General features: G+C 38.1%; 1 protein-coding gene across 3 annotated transcripts in view; it reads right to left on the reverse strand.

The window, feature by feature from the left end:
- Window positions 1-13675, reverse strand: part of NAB1 (NGFI-A binding protein 1) — a 74881-nt gene that overhangs the window by 32672 nt on the left and 28534 nt on the right. For all 3 annotated transcript variants that reach the window (XM_039321937.1, XM_039321938.1, XM_039321936.1), the window contains exons 3-4: window positions 9061-9194; window positions 7291-7342 (exon numbers count right to left, since the gene is read on the reverse strand). In XM_039321937.1, coding sequence (XP_039177871.1) covers window positions 7291-7342; window positions 9061-9194 — 186 coding nt within the window. The remainder of the gene's footprint in view (window positions 1-7290; window positions 7343-9060; window positions 9195-13675) is intronic.

A 13675-nucleotide genomic window follows, 5' to 3' on the forward strand; every position in this document is an offset into this window, starting at 1 on the left:
GCAAGCACTCTCTAAGTGGTGTACACCAGTAAGCAATGTATATATATATTTACATTGCCCCCAACAATCTGGGTCCTCATAAATATAAAACTAGGTTTTGCCCAAAAACATTTTGTGGCTTTCAGTGCAAGAAGCCTTTGATGAATATAAATGGATAATTTACCATGATGCACTATCATTTTCTCAGCAGGACTGTAAAATGAAATCAGATCTGATAACAGAAGAATGCCAATGGGTTTCTAATGTACAATCCAGAAAACTTTATGGTTTTAAACAAAGTAAGACTGAGTTTGAAATAGAATTATGTACTAACGAAAATCATGTTGTTAAATTGTATACTTTTTGGAAATATGGGACAGAAGAAGAAGTGAACGAATGTACAATAAAATGGCCTAAAATCTTTGGCTATAATGTACAAATGGATCAATGGAAAAAACATGTGGTTGGAAGGACTGAAATGTTGGTATTTGTCACCAGAAAATCTTGTTCAGAATATATAAAAATATTTTGAATCTTTGCTGGAAATGCAAACAACATGAAGGGATATTTTACCATGTTTGGTGTACATGCAAAGAAGCTAAAAAAAATTGGATACAAATACAAACATTAATCCAGACTATTTTGAAGGTTAAACTTCAAGTGAAACCAGAGATTTTTCTCTTGGGATTACTGTAGAAAAAAGTTAGGGAACTTATTTTTTATATATGATAATCATAGCGAGATTGATGAATACTCAAATGTAGAAAAGTTCAAAAATACCCACAATGGAAGAATAATTAGTGAAGACAATAGAACTTGCAGAGATAGCTCAATTAATCTATATTTATGTCTGACTGGAAAATCCTTGTAGACTTTACGCATGAACCAGAAAAAAAATGCACTCATGATTTTGATGATTAGAAAAAAAATGAATAGAAAATGTGAGCTTTACATAGAGTAATTGTACTATATTTGCTGCAGAAGAAATCAGAAGCTTCTTCCTATTTCTTTTGGTTCCGTTGCTCTGCATTTTCTTTTCCCTTTCTTCCTTTATTAGTTTGTGTTCATTTTTATGTTCCTTGTAAAGCTTTTAATAAAATTTATATTTAAAAAGTAGAAGAAATGGGAGTTGTGCATCTCTTTCTTAGTAAGAAGAATCCATGATGTCGTCAGTGCAGCAAAAGTAGATATAGATTGACTATTAAATATGGCAAAGCTCAGGAAGTCCTCTGCAGTGCATGGGTGGAGAGGAAAGTCCCCCCCCCCAAAAGAGAGGAGACTGCACTTTAGCTGGATCCATTTGAATTTCTTCCAAGAAAAGGTGATATTCCAATAGACCAGTGTGGGCAGGAAAAAGAAATATTTCTTTAACTTAGCCTAGCTTGAAGTCACAAAGGCACACAAGGAGTGCCCAAACTTGTTTAGTGCAGAGATCGGCTTAGAATTAATGAGAAATAGTAAAATAATATTTCGTAAATTGCATGAAATTGAGGGACTAATTCCTGATCTGAATAACATTACCATGTACCTAAATATTTCTTAACAAAAGCCACCCAATATATAAAGCAATCCAATATATGCATATGCCCTCCCTTGTATGAATCAGACTGTAATATTTCTTGAGATTTAATGAGATAAATATGCATGCCTTCGGCACCCATTGCAAGAGCTCCAAAACCAGGGGTAGAAAATCCTAATGAGGACAGTAATAATGGACTACTTTTCTCTTAAAAAAACAAAAAACAAGGCAGAAGGGACTGGTCAGGGACAAAGAGAAAAATTTATGGGAGGCCAAGTCTTCATGTCTCCTTCTCCAAACATATTGTAAATCATCCAAAATCACTTTGCGAGGGACATGGAGAACATAATTTAATAAACAAATAAATAGCTCACATATTTCACACTGAAAGTAGGGTTCATATTTTACTGCAGTGTGATAAACTAAAGCCCTACAAGCTGTGAGGTTTGCATGTCAATTCAAATGTTGTATTATCCTACGAGTATCCAGATTGTGAATATGAAGCCTATCCACTCCAAAGACTATTGGAAAATGACAAAGAAAAGCTAAATAAATTTGTTGGGACTCTTGACAATTGCTGATGAGGGTAAGAGGGGAAAATTCAGAGTAGTCTCAAACCCAAAGAGGAGTTTAAATGAGATAAAAGAAGAAAGCATGTTTGATTGTATTAGATTTAGTGAAAGGTGCCCCGTTCTATTTGGACTCACAGTTGCATTTAGTAACAAGAATGATTAAATATTGACATTTCTGGGTGCCTTTGAACTCCTGGAAGTAGGGACAAACTTTTTTTTTAATCAATTAGCCAAATCTGGAGCATATGGGGTGTCTTCTCAAAATGTACTCCTTTCTGTCAGCTCTACTAGGTGGTCTAGATCCAGGAAATTAATTCCACAGGAGGTTAAAACAATTTGTTAAATCTTATTGTACTGCACCTCCTCATTACACTATTATCCATCTGTTGTGGATTTAAGACATGTTTTCCCCCACCCCATTACTTTGGCAGCAGAGCTTGCTTATCTACATCAAGGTCATCTTTCTTACTTTCTGCATTTCTCCATACGAATGTGGTTTCACTGATACTTTAGAAAAGGAAAATCATGGTCCAGGAAATAGATTCTTAAGAAGCTGCTTCAGCTAAACCTGTGGATAATCAGCTTTAGGAGACACAAGCCAGTCTGTGTTTGAGCCTGCTCCAACACAGGCAGTATCAGAATAGAGTACTGGAGTACTCAGATGATGAGCATACCTGGCTGAGGAATTCTGGGAGTTGAAGTCCACAAGTCATAAAAGGACCAAATTTGAAGACCCCTGCCCTAAGCCCTTGAACTCAGTGACAGAGTGGAGAGCAGACCAAAGATATTCAATGAGGTTCTTTGCCAAGCAAGGAGTAACTAATCTTATGAAAGTCAGCTGGTTGCAGACTGATTTAAGAGGCAGCCTTAACCCACATTTCTCTGTTGGAAAGAACTGTCTGATCTCCTGTTCTGGCATGTCATTCTTGTGAATTCAGTTTACAAACCCTGAAACTCTCATTCTTAGTCTGGGTGACAATCTTGACTTCATGTCTGCCTGTTTTTGCTGAAAGCAAAACTACCCAGGGAAGCTTTCTTTCCCAAAAACTCTGTTTTGATGTATACATTTTTTTCCCTTGTCTGCCACTTATCTCCTCAGCCTTGAGTAAATTGCTATTCTTAACTAGCAACGCACCTCTCTCTGTGTGTGTAGGTGTGTGCGGCATTTACAACAGGACAGGAAAAGTTTAACATGGCAATGATGCAAATTGGCCAAATTCTTAATATAAATACAGGATTTGTGCACACACTGCTGTAACTTTTCTCTAACAGATATGTAGGCTCAACTTCTAATGAGTGGGAGGAGGCCACTGAAAAGGGCAATGATGTTCCTGGTGTCTTCCCTTCCCACCCATATTCTGGTACAATTTTTTCACTGATATCTGAGGAGACCTGAAGTCAAAATCTCTGGGAGATCTGACAAACTATTTTTTTCCATATTTCATCTGATATCCTACTTTAAACTTAAGTGAACGCCACAGGCATTATCCAAATCCATTTTCCCCAATGTATTTATTTATAAAATTTCTCAGCCGCCCATCTTACCATAACTCTGGGCAGCTTACAAACATAAAAAAATACATCTACATTAAAACCTGAATAAATTAAAACCAGAGATTAAAATCAAGGACACGTGGGGAGGGCGGGAGAGGATTGGGGGGGAGATGGGATCAGTTGTTACTCGATCAACAATTAATAGGTGTTTTTTGCTGGAGACCAGCCAAAAAATGTCACAAATCACAGTCATGTAACTGCAGGGACCCTACAAATGTCTGTAAAGGTGAGCAAGTTGCCAGACATCCAAAATGCAATTAACTGCAGTGTTGGTGTGTATATGTGCAGCCATCATATTGCTAAAAAGGGTTGTAAAGAGCTCTGGGGAGGTCTCTCGTAACTTTGAATAGTTATTAAGTGACCCATTGCAAAGTGAAAACTACCAGTATTTATTCTATGGTTCTGTAGCAATTCTCCCTGGCCTGAGAATTAGCAATTCCCGCTTACCTGTTTCAATTCTTATATTAATAATTTTAGCAGTAAGAAAAAAAATGCATTAAAGCATTATATTTAACCCTGCAAAATTCAAATACTAGAGGGGAGGAGATGGGGGATGTATCTGAATTAACACATGTAGCCAGCTGCCAGGCATCCAGAAGCCTGAAAAACTGAAGCATGTCTACTCGGAATCTATTTCAAGCTTGTATAAATAATTATAAGCTGTTAAAAACATGAGTCAAAATGCATCCAGCAAAACTGAAATTGAATATATGTGAGGCGATATACTGATGTGACTGGCAACATTTTTTATTTGTGACTGTAAAAAATATACAAAAAAAGGAACACTGGAAATATATTTGGAAAGAAATGTGGTACATAGCATTACTGAATACTGTGCTTAGATCAGTGTTTCTCAACCTTGACAATTTTAAGGCATGTGGACCAATTTTAAGGCATGTGGACTTCAATTCCCAGAATCCCACAGCCAGCAATGCTGGCTGTGGAATTCTGGGAGTTGAAGTCCACATGCCTTAAAAGTGTCAAGGTTGAGAAACACTGGCTTAGATAGATAAGTCTTATACTTAAGACTTTCTATTCAGTGCAATATTGGAGTAAGTCTTTAAAGTGAGTACAAAAATGAAGAAAATGAGAACCATCAGTGGAACAGCTTGCCTCTGGAAGTTGTGAGTGCTCCATCACTGAAGACTGGGCAGACTTTTGCCCAGAATGACATAGGATCTCCTGCTCTGGTCAGGGGATTGGACTAAAAGACCTCCAAGATCCCTTCCAACTCTGATATTGTTGAAAAATCATCATTACTTTGATAGAAATAAGTAAGTTTTAACTATATATCTCTCTTCACCCCAACTCCTTCTTTTAGTCCATTTTTTAAAAAAATCCACTCAGAGGAAAGCTATCAAATTAAAATATACCTTCCTAAAAAGCAAAAACAGAACAAAAAATGCTGAACCTACTTCCTATTATTTTTAATTAGAATATATTCATTCCCAGAACATGTATATCCCTCTTCGTATTATAAGCAAACAATGTCATGGATTTTCAAGGTCAGTTCATAATACAGCGAAGTGTAGGAGGGTCAAAAGAATACCGAATGCACCCAAATTCATAATTCGTAAGTTAAATTTAATTCATAAAAACCTACATAAATTTGATAAATAATTAAAACCAACTCAACAAAAAAAGTTGATAGAAATTATTGTCTGTATTTAAAAAAACTTAACAAGACCAGTAGCTTGTGAGACTATAGTTGTGGGCTATTTTATGTTTGTTTGTTTGTTTGTCATAACTGATGTGCATGTGACACACATCAAAAAAAGGGGACAGTTCAATAATCAGAGCCACTACCTTGACATGTTCACCATATATCAAGGAGAGAAGCAACCTAGAACTAAGGAGAAACTTCCTGACAGTGAGAACAATTAATCAGTGGAACAGCCTGCCTCCAGAAGCAGTAAATGCTCCAACACTGGAGGTTTTTAAGAAGAGACTGGACAGCCATTTGTCCGAAATGGTGTAGGGTTTCCTGCCTGAGCAGGGGGTTGGACTAGATGACCTCCAAGGTCCATTCCAACTTTACTACTATTACTAGTTAAATATATCTTGATATGGTTCATATCACTTGATATTAGACAGGGACAAGTCTTATATTTTGAAGCTTCACTGAAAATAAAAGAACCTTCTCTATATTTATGCACTCCAGTTTCTAGAATTTAACATCAACAGTGTTATTTAAAGGTAAATCCTAAAGAAGAAATACTGATAAAAGCTCCTTTGGCTTGCTATATTTAGTCAATGTCCCAAAGACAGAAAAATATTTCTTTAGTGATTAAAGGAATACTCTCTCCCAGGTAGTCTAAAATATTTCCTAAAATGCAGAAGATCTAAACGAGGAAATATAGTTCATTGAATTACCTGAACAGAAACAAGGTTTTTGTTTACACTGAAAAAATAAACAACCCTAATTCCATTTATGCCATATGATTATAGAGCAATACTTCAACTCAGTCCATGATTCAACACAGCTTCCCAATCTATCACTATCTAGGAACTGCAGTCCCGTGAAATTGGGACTGTCTACATGGGAGAAAGCCAATTTAGCTTAACAGTCCTGTTCATATACTGGTAAGTCACAAATTTAACTTATTTGCCATTAATTAAAGCTTAATTGGAAACTGTGGCTGGATGACTTTGAACTAATCATTCTCTCTGGGTCTAACCCACCTTACAGAGTTGTTGAGTGGTAAACAGGAGGTGGGAGTATTATATATATGCCACCCTGAGTTGTACAACATAAAAGGCTGGATATAAGATCAATAAATTGATGTTTTCTCTCAAGTCTCCCCTCAAATAATGTGTAGAATTCATTTTGTCAAGGGAAAAAACTACTGTTTTGCTTGAAGACTCAGTTTAGCCATAGGGCAGAAGGGTTCTCAATTTTTCTTTTTCCAGACTCTATTTGTATATGTAACAAAGGACCCGCTTCTAGGATTACAAACAGAAGAGAAAGAATAATTTGTATGGGCACTTTTGGGGAGTTTTTTAAAAGATTTTTTTGATTCTGCCTTTATTATTGTTATAAATAATTCAAGGCGATGAACATACACTGTATAACACTCCTTCCTCCTCCTATTTTCCCCATAACAACAACCCTGTAATGTGAGATGAGTTGAGAGAGAGAGAGAGTGACTAGCCCAAAGTCACCTAGCTGGCTTTCATGCCTGAGGCGGGACTAGAACTTACAGTCTCCTGGTTTCTAGGCCAGCACTTTAACCATTACACCGAACTGACACTCAATTATCATAAAAATACCGTAGTCAAGAGCCATTTTAAAGTACCACTGTTTTTTAAATTATTGAGAAGTGACTTGAATTTATTTTCCTTTTAAATATCTTACACTACCTTTTAAGGCAAAGATAATGTCAACTCTACAAAGTTTACAAGTTCATTTTTATAAATAGACTAAAAAGTAATGCTATTATAATTCATTTTTTTTTCTCCAACGCACTCCACAAACTTGTTCCCATTATTTGTGATGATAATCACTATCTGTAGAACCCAGCTTTGGGAAAATTGGATTGGAATATTTTAGGGAAACAGATCTCTTGGTAAAATGACCTGCTTGATTGTTGTGTATTTGTTTGTTTCCTCTTGCAAAAGTCAGTTTTAGTAGCCACAATTAGACAGAACAAATTAAAAGTACAATACCTCTATCTTAATTCTCTTTGGTGACAATTCATCCCTTTCTCCACATTTAGATCTAGGAGATGAAAATACATTTATTAAAAAACTGGAAGGCGTACACTATGTTCAGAAAAATATTTGCAAAACATCTGCCTTGAAAATTACTCTTCTCTGAATTTATCTTCATTTAATTTATTCCTATGTTTGTCTGTTCATTTGCAAAACTGTTATACTGTCTCAATCTGAGAGTCTTAATTTTAAGGCAGCTTCACAGTCAGACAATGTACATGCAGAGGGACTGGCCTTGGGACAAGAAGAAGAGCCGCTACCAAGACAATGGCCAGATAAAAGAAACCTGAATCTGGTGAAGAAGAGTAACTTGAGGAAACATCTCAAACAAAACTCCCCTTAGTTCTTATGAAGATAAAGGGAGGGAGGGGAAGCATATCGAGACTTGCAAGGTTGATGTTAACCTTCAAGGTAGACCAGACTAGGGAGGGTCTTATCTGAAACATTTTCTCAGGTCCATTTTCTCTGGACTCGAGTTTCTTATCTGACCACTGTCTTGATAGGGAGTCTTCTTCCTGTCCTTCAAAGCCATTCTGCTCACTGCAGTACATGGTTCAAGACATAGGGTTCACTAGCACTGGATTGCACCATCTATGGCAAGGAGAGAGAAAGTGGGTTCCTATAAACAATACTCACTAAACCAGTGGTTCTCAACCTTTTTAATGCCGCGACCCCCAACCGGTCATAAGTCGAGGACTACCCAACCGGTCGTAAGTCGAGGACTACCCAGCCGGTCGTAAGTCAAGGACTTTCCCTGCCCAGGAGCGCTGCACATGCGTAGTGCCGCCCCCTGTGCCGGCCGAGGCATAGCTGGCAAGCGGCAGAGACGGCGCAGGCCGACCACCGACTGGGCCACCAGCTGGCCCAGCCCAAGGGAGGTAAGGCACCTGCCGGGCCCCACGCGTGCCAGCAACCCTCCCTGCGCCTGCCGGCCTCCCACCTCCCACCCTGGCCCTCTTTTACTTACATTTTTAGTAGTTGTTCAGCAGGGAGGGGTGGAAGCTTCCAGACAGCTCGCCTTCGCTGCAGACAACTTGCAGCACCATTTGCAGAATGGGACTTTTGGCGGGCTCAGCAGGGCAGAGACAGCCTGGACAATTCCTATTGGCTTTTGAAAGCCAATAGAATTAGACTTTATTGAAGAGAGTCTATTCTATTGGCTTTCAAAAGCCAATAGAATAAAAGGGAGTAGCACAGCTAAGGAAAAGGGGAAAAAAATGGCGGACTGCGTTGTTTGGCGACCCCCGTGAAATGGTCGTTTGACCCCAAATGGGGTCCCGACCCACAGGTTGAGAACCACTGCACTAAACATATGAGAGATGAGAAAGATTTGTACCATCTCTGAGAACACCCAAGTAGTCTTCTGATGAAAAAAAAACGCAACTCTCCACAACATTTTTTTTAAAAAAATGCTGTGGATATGTGAATGTTTCCATGTTCCCAATAGAGAAGTATGATGCAATAGTCTACAGTTAACTTGTCCAATCCTCTCTGCTCAAAAAAGGCTGAGCTATGACACAGAATGGTGTCAAACATGTGACATTCTCAGTGTAGTAAAAATGCACCAGCATTCACACCTCCCATCTGGTTCATATATTTGTATTGAGCCTGTTGAGACCATAAGCTGACCACAGGGCAGAAAGATTGCAAAATGATTTCTAATACTTCATAATATACCCATTTCAAGTTAAGTTGTTTTTTTGTTTTTTTTTAAATGTAGCTTACTTGGTAGTCCGGTAAGTGTACTTGTATGTAACTTCTCGAGAGATCTGCCGTGCCAAAGCAAAAAGTTCATCCCTCCGGGTTAACAGTGCATTATCCTTGACACATAACTGAGCAGCTGCTTCATTTACTGTGAGCTAAAAAACAACATACAAAAAAAAATCATTGCCTCATTACCACATCAGTCCTGGAAAAATGATCTAATCCCCTCTAAATACCTGTGGCACTACAATAGAGGTGTCTATAGGAAGCAGGATGACTGCCTTCAGCTTTGTTACAATTCTGTTAATAATTTTTTTCATGGAAGGAAACAGTCCTTCTACTCACCCACTTCAACAGATCTTAAGGTTTTTTTTAAAAAGATCAGTAGTTATAATAACTAGGTACCTAATGAAACAATTTCATATCAACAAAACCTAGCTCTCACTGAGAGAAAGGCTACTTTTTTAAAGAAAGTCCAGACTTACTTGGTATTAATTATGTACCAGTGTGTAAATAAGCAGTGATGGGAAGTAATCACATTTTTGAGATCCAATTTTTGTTAGAATCATGTCCACCAACTGTAACCAAATGCAAAACAGCCTTACATTCCATTAATGGTAGCATTACGGAAGGAAACGAAATGACCTTGGCTAAAGCTCTGAACTCATTATTTCTCTTCAAAACTTCCAAGCAGCTTTACTCTAGATCAGTGGTTCTCAACCTGTGGGTCGGGACCCCATTTGGGGTCGAACGACCATTTCACGGGGGTCGCCAAACAAGGCTGTCCGCCATTTTTCCCCTTTTCTTTGGCCACACCCCTGGCACCCGGTGATGTATAAGTGGTTGGGAGTCACCACAACATGGGGAACTGTATTATGGGGTCACAGCATTAGAAAGGTTGAGAACCACTGCTCTAGATTAATATTCATGAGCTTATTTCCCAAAATCTTAACAAGCACATCTAATTTTAGTCTAGAGTTAGGGTTTTGGTGCTAAATCACTAAAAAAAAAAAATACCCTTTAGCAGTTTTCAATACCTCCTGGACATGTGCAAAAGCTGGAATTTGGGGTGGGGTGGGGAACAATTGCTCTCAGGAGTTCCCCTCCTTCCAAAGCAGGTGAATCCAATCAAGAGTAATGGGGGAGGGGAGATCAAGCCCTCCACTACAGAATGCCACATAGGTTGACACTTTCCCACCTCTTATTTAATATCTACATAAATTACTGAGGAAGGTCATTCACTGCCATGGAATCAAATATCATCAATACATAGCTGATGCTTAGTTGGATATCTTAACTTCAGCCCAGACAAGGGATGTGTTGAATGTTCTATCACAAAGTCAGGAAGCTGCAGAGGTTTGGATAGGAAAGAACAGAATTTGATTTAATTCCCGCAAAACAGAGTAAACTTAACCGAATGGCATAATCCCCATTTAGTGCTGGTTTGTAATCTGTGTTCTTGGATTCGCAGTTCCTGCTTGAAGGATAGATGGCAGCTGTAGCTAGGAACACCTTTGAACAGGTCTACTTTATGCACCAGTTGTTGCTTTATCTGCATAGAGAGGCTTTGTGCATAGTTACTCAGGCCCGATCACTTCCTATTTAGATTTCTCCAATGTGTGAAGCTACCCTTGAAAACCCTGAAACTGAGAGTGGTTCAGAATGCAGTGGCTTGAAAGGTTATGGGCACAATCATGTAACATATCTGCTTTGAGAGCTACAGAAGTTTCCAGTTTCCTTCCAGATGTAGTCAAAGGTGCTACTTTTCAGTTTTAAAGTCTTTCTTGGTTAATGACCTGGTTATCAGTGGAACCCTCTTTAAGAAATACATTGCAGGGATTCCTGAGATGCTTTCTCAATTGCTGCTCCCCTTCACTGGAACAGCAATCCCGGTATCAAATGAAGCCTGAATTTGTCAACTTTTCATATATTTTTTTAGTTTTTTCCCTCCCTTCTTCTCTTTTCTGGTTTCTATCCCTTTTGTTAAAGTTAGGGATAGCTCTGTTTAATTTTACTTTTTAAGTGTGTCTCGGGGGCATTTTGCTTATATTTTGCATGTTTCCATAAAAAATATAATTTAGAAAACTTCATACACTTGTCGAAAGTCTTGTGGTTTCAGCAGGCAATTTGGTGTATATGGTTTCAGTTGGATTTTATTGACATATTGCTAAGAAATGTAATATTGCTAAGCTTTTGTTTCAAATCACATTATTGTTTTTGAGATCAGCAAGACATGACTGGATGTATACTAAGGTGAATGCAGCGGTTTAGGATAGAATTTTTAAACTTTCACTTCATATTGTTCAGTTATTTAAAATAAGATTGCAAAACATGGAAAGTTTAATATCTATAAGGAGAGACACTTAGGTGTAGGGTTAATGCACCAGGCTAGCAACCCAGAGTTCCAGTCCTGCCTCAGGCACAAATCTTAGAAGGGTAACCTTTTAAGAAAATTGCAAGGAGTTGTCCAGGCAGTTGCCAGGAGTCACAGTCTCAAAGACACAACAAACAAACAAATAAACAAATGAAAGCATTGACAAAGGTAGGAAAATGATAATCGTTGTATTTTGTAAGTGCAAGAAGTTTCAGAATGGACTGCAAGCAAAGTAAGCAAGATTCACCAACATTACATATTTTATCATATGTGCTAATTTCTGTAATCATTGCCTGTAATCTTAAACTTAATTTAAGAAATTGAAGTTTAAACAAATCAGAATAATTCTAAATAAGTGTTTCATATTAAGCTGTTATTATTAGCAAACATTTATGAAATTAAGACTATGCAAACATCATCTGACAGCATATATATGTAGGAAGATGCCTATAATTGTATCGTGTGCCCTCTTACTGTGGAGCTGAAAATACTTTACATGTTTATCATTGTACCCTCGCAATTATTGTGGGCCAGAACTACTTCCTTGGAACTTTATAACCAACAAGTCAACAACATCCACTGTTACTAGTTTTCACATTAAGAACACCCTGAAACTCTTACATTTCTTGAAAATAAAGCAAATTTCTAAATCTTACAGTGAAGATACTTGTGTGATCAGCACTAGGAAGTGTACAAAAGTTTTCTGCCCACTGCAAATGTATATGGCTTGTAATACAGAATTACTTAATTAATGATCTTTTTAAACTAAACATGTATAAATTTCCCAGAATAAACAAAAACAATCTATGTATACAATAAGATTTGTTTCAGTCAACATTCCACTTCCGCCATGGTGCAATAGCCTTTGTAAATACTGATTGGTAAGCAGAAATTCACATGTTTTGGGTGTGATTCAAATAACTTGATAGCCTAGAACAAATGATTATGTTGGCAAGGATGAGGGAAACAGAAGTAGGGATAAAGTGAATGGACGGAATCAAGATTACAGGACTGTCTTTCAAAGAATGACAAGTTTATTAGCAAAGACAGTATGCTATTATGAGCAATCTGTTTTGTTGACACCTAAGAAACAAGAAATATGTCATATTTTTATGCAAATTCAAACATACTTTTTTATCTTTATTCCAACATGTTCAAGTACTTATTCCTTTTCAAAAACAGTATTTCATCAGAGCACTAATTTATATAAAAGAAAGGAAACAACTGGAAGCAATGACATCTATCTTACATTTAACTATGTCACCAGAAATACAGGTTAATCCTTCAGGTATGAATGTTCATTTAGAGAGTTTTCACAAAAAACAAATTTATTCAGAAAAGGTACTTACATTAGAAATTCAAAACTGCGACCAAAGAGGCATCTTTAGCCATGTGACTTGGATTCAGTCACTGCTGCAGTGGTGCCCATCTTTAACTCTGTGACTTGCCTGGGCCAGTGACGAATACCATTTCCTGAAGCCGGGAGGGGTTTTTTTTTTCCCCCCTGGTCACATGGCCAAACAAGATCTGATTATTTTTGCAGCCTGCACAAGTTTGTTTTTGTATTTTTGGTGCTGGTGGAGGATCTGCTGCTGCCTGGACTGGAATGCTAGAATTATTTCTGTAAGTATTTAAAAAAAAAATTTCTGTTACTCTATAGTAGGGGTGTCAAACTGCCAGCCCGCGGGCCAGATGCATCATGCCAAAACCATGCCCACCCCAGCTCGGGCAATGGGGGGAAAGTTGCAATACCTCACGACATGTCATGTGACGTTGCGAGTTTGACACCCCTGCTCTATAGTAACCCTTTGGGAACTGCTCTGCTTTTTAAGTACTGTACTTTGCAAACTATTGTGTTTGTAAGTACAGTACTTTGCAAAGATAAAGTTTGTTCCCTTGAAACTGCTTGTAGAAATGTTAGCCAGGATCTACACAAAGCATTCTATAGCGGTTATGTTTCCTTGCTTTTATTTTGAAGATGGGGCGTTGTCTTACCTGAACGCCTTTTCTCAGTACGGAGATGGAGAATCCACCAATGGGTTTTCTCTGTCTGCCTGCTCTTGAGACCAAGTAGCCAAACTTGACACCCCTCCTCTTGCTAGGAGATCCAGTCTTGATGAGGGCGAAAGTGACTGATGCTAGAACGAAGGGTTGGCTCTCAGACTCCTAATTCTGGCCTAACTGACCTTAAGGGTGGGTGTGGATTCTCCATTTCCGTACTGAGAAAAGGCGTTTAGGTAAGACAATGCTCCTTCTCCAGAA

The sequence above is a fragment of the Crotalus tigris genome, unplaced genomic scaffold, assembly GCF_016545835.1.
Source record: "Crotalus tigris isolate CLP2741 ecotype Arizona unplaced genomic scaffold, ASM1654583v1 scf7180000023830.6690815, whole genome shotgun sequence".
Taxonomy (NCBI): Eukaryota; Metazoa; Chordata; class Lepidosauria; order Squamata; family Viperidae; genus Crotalus; species Crotalus tigris.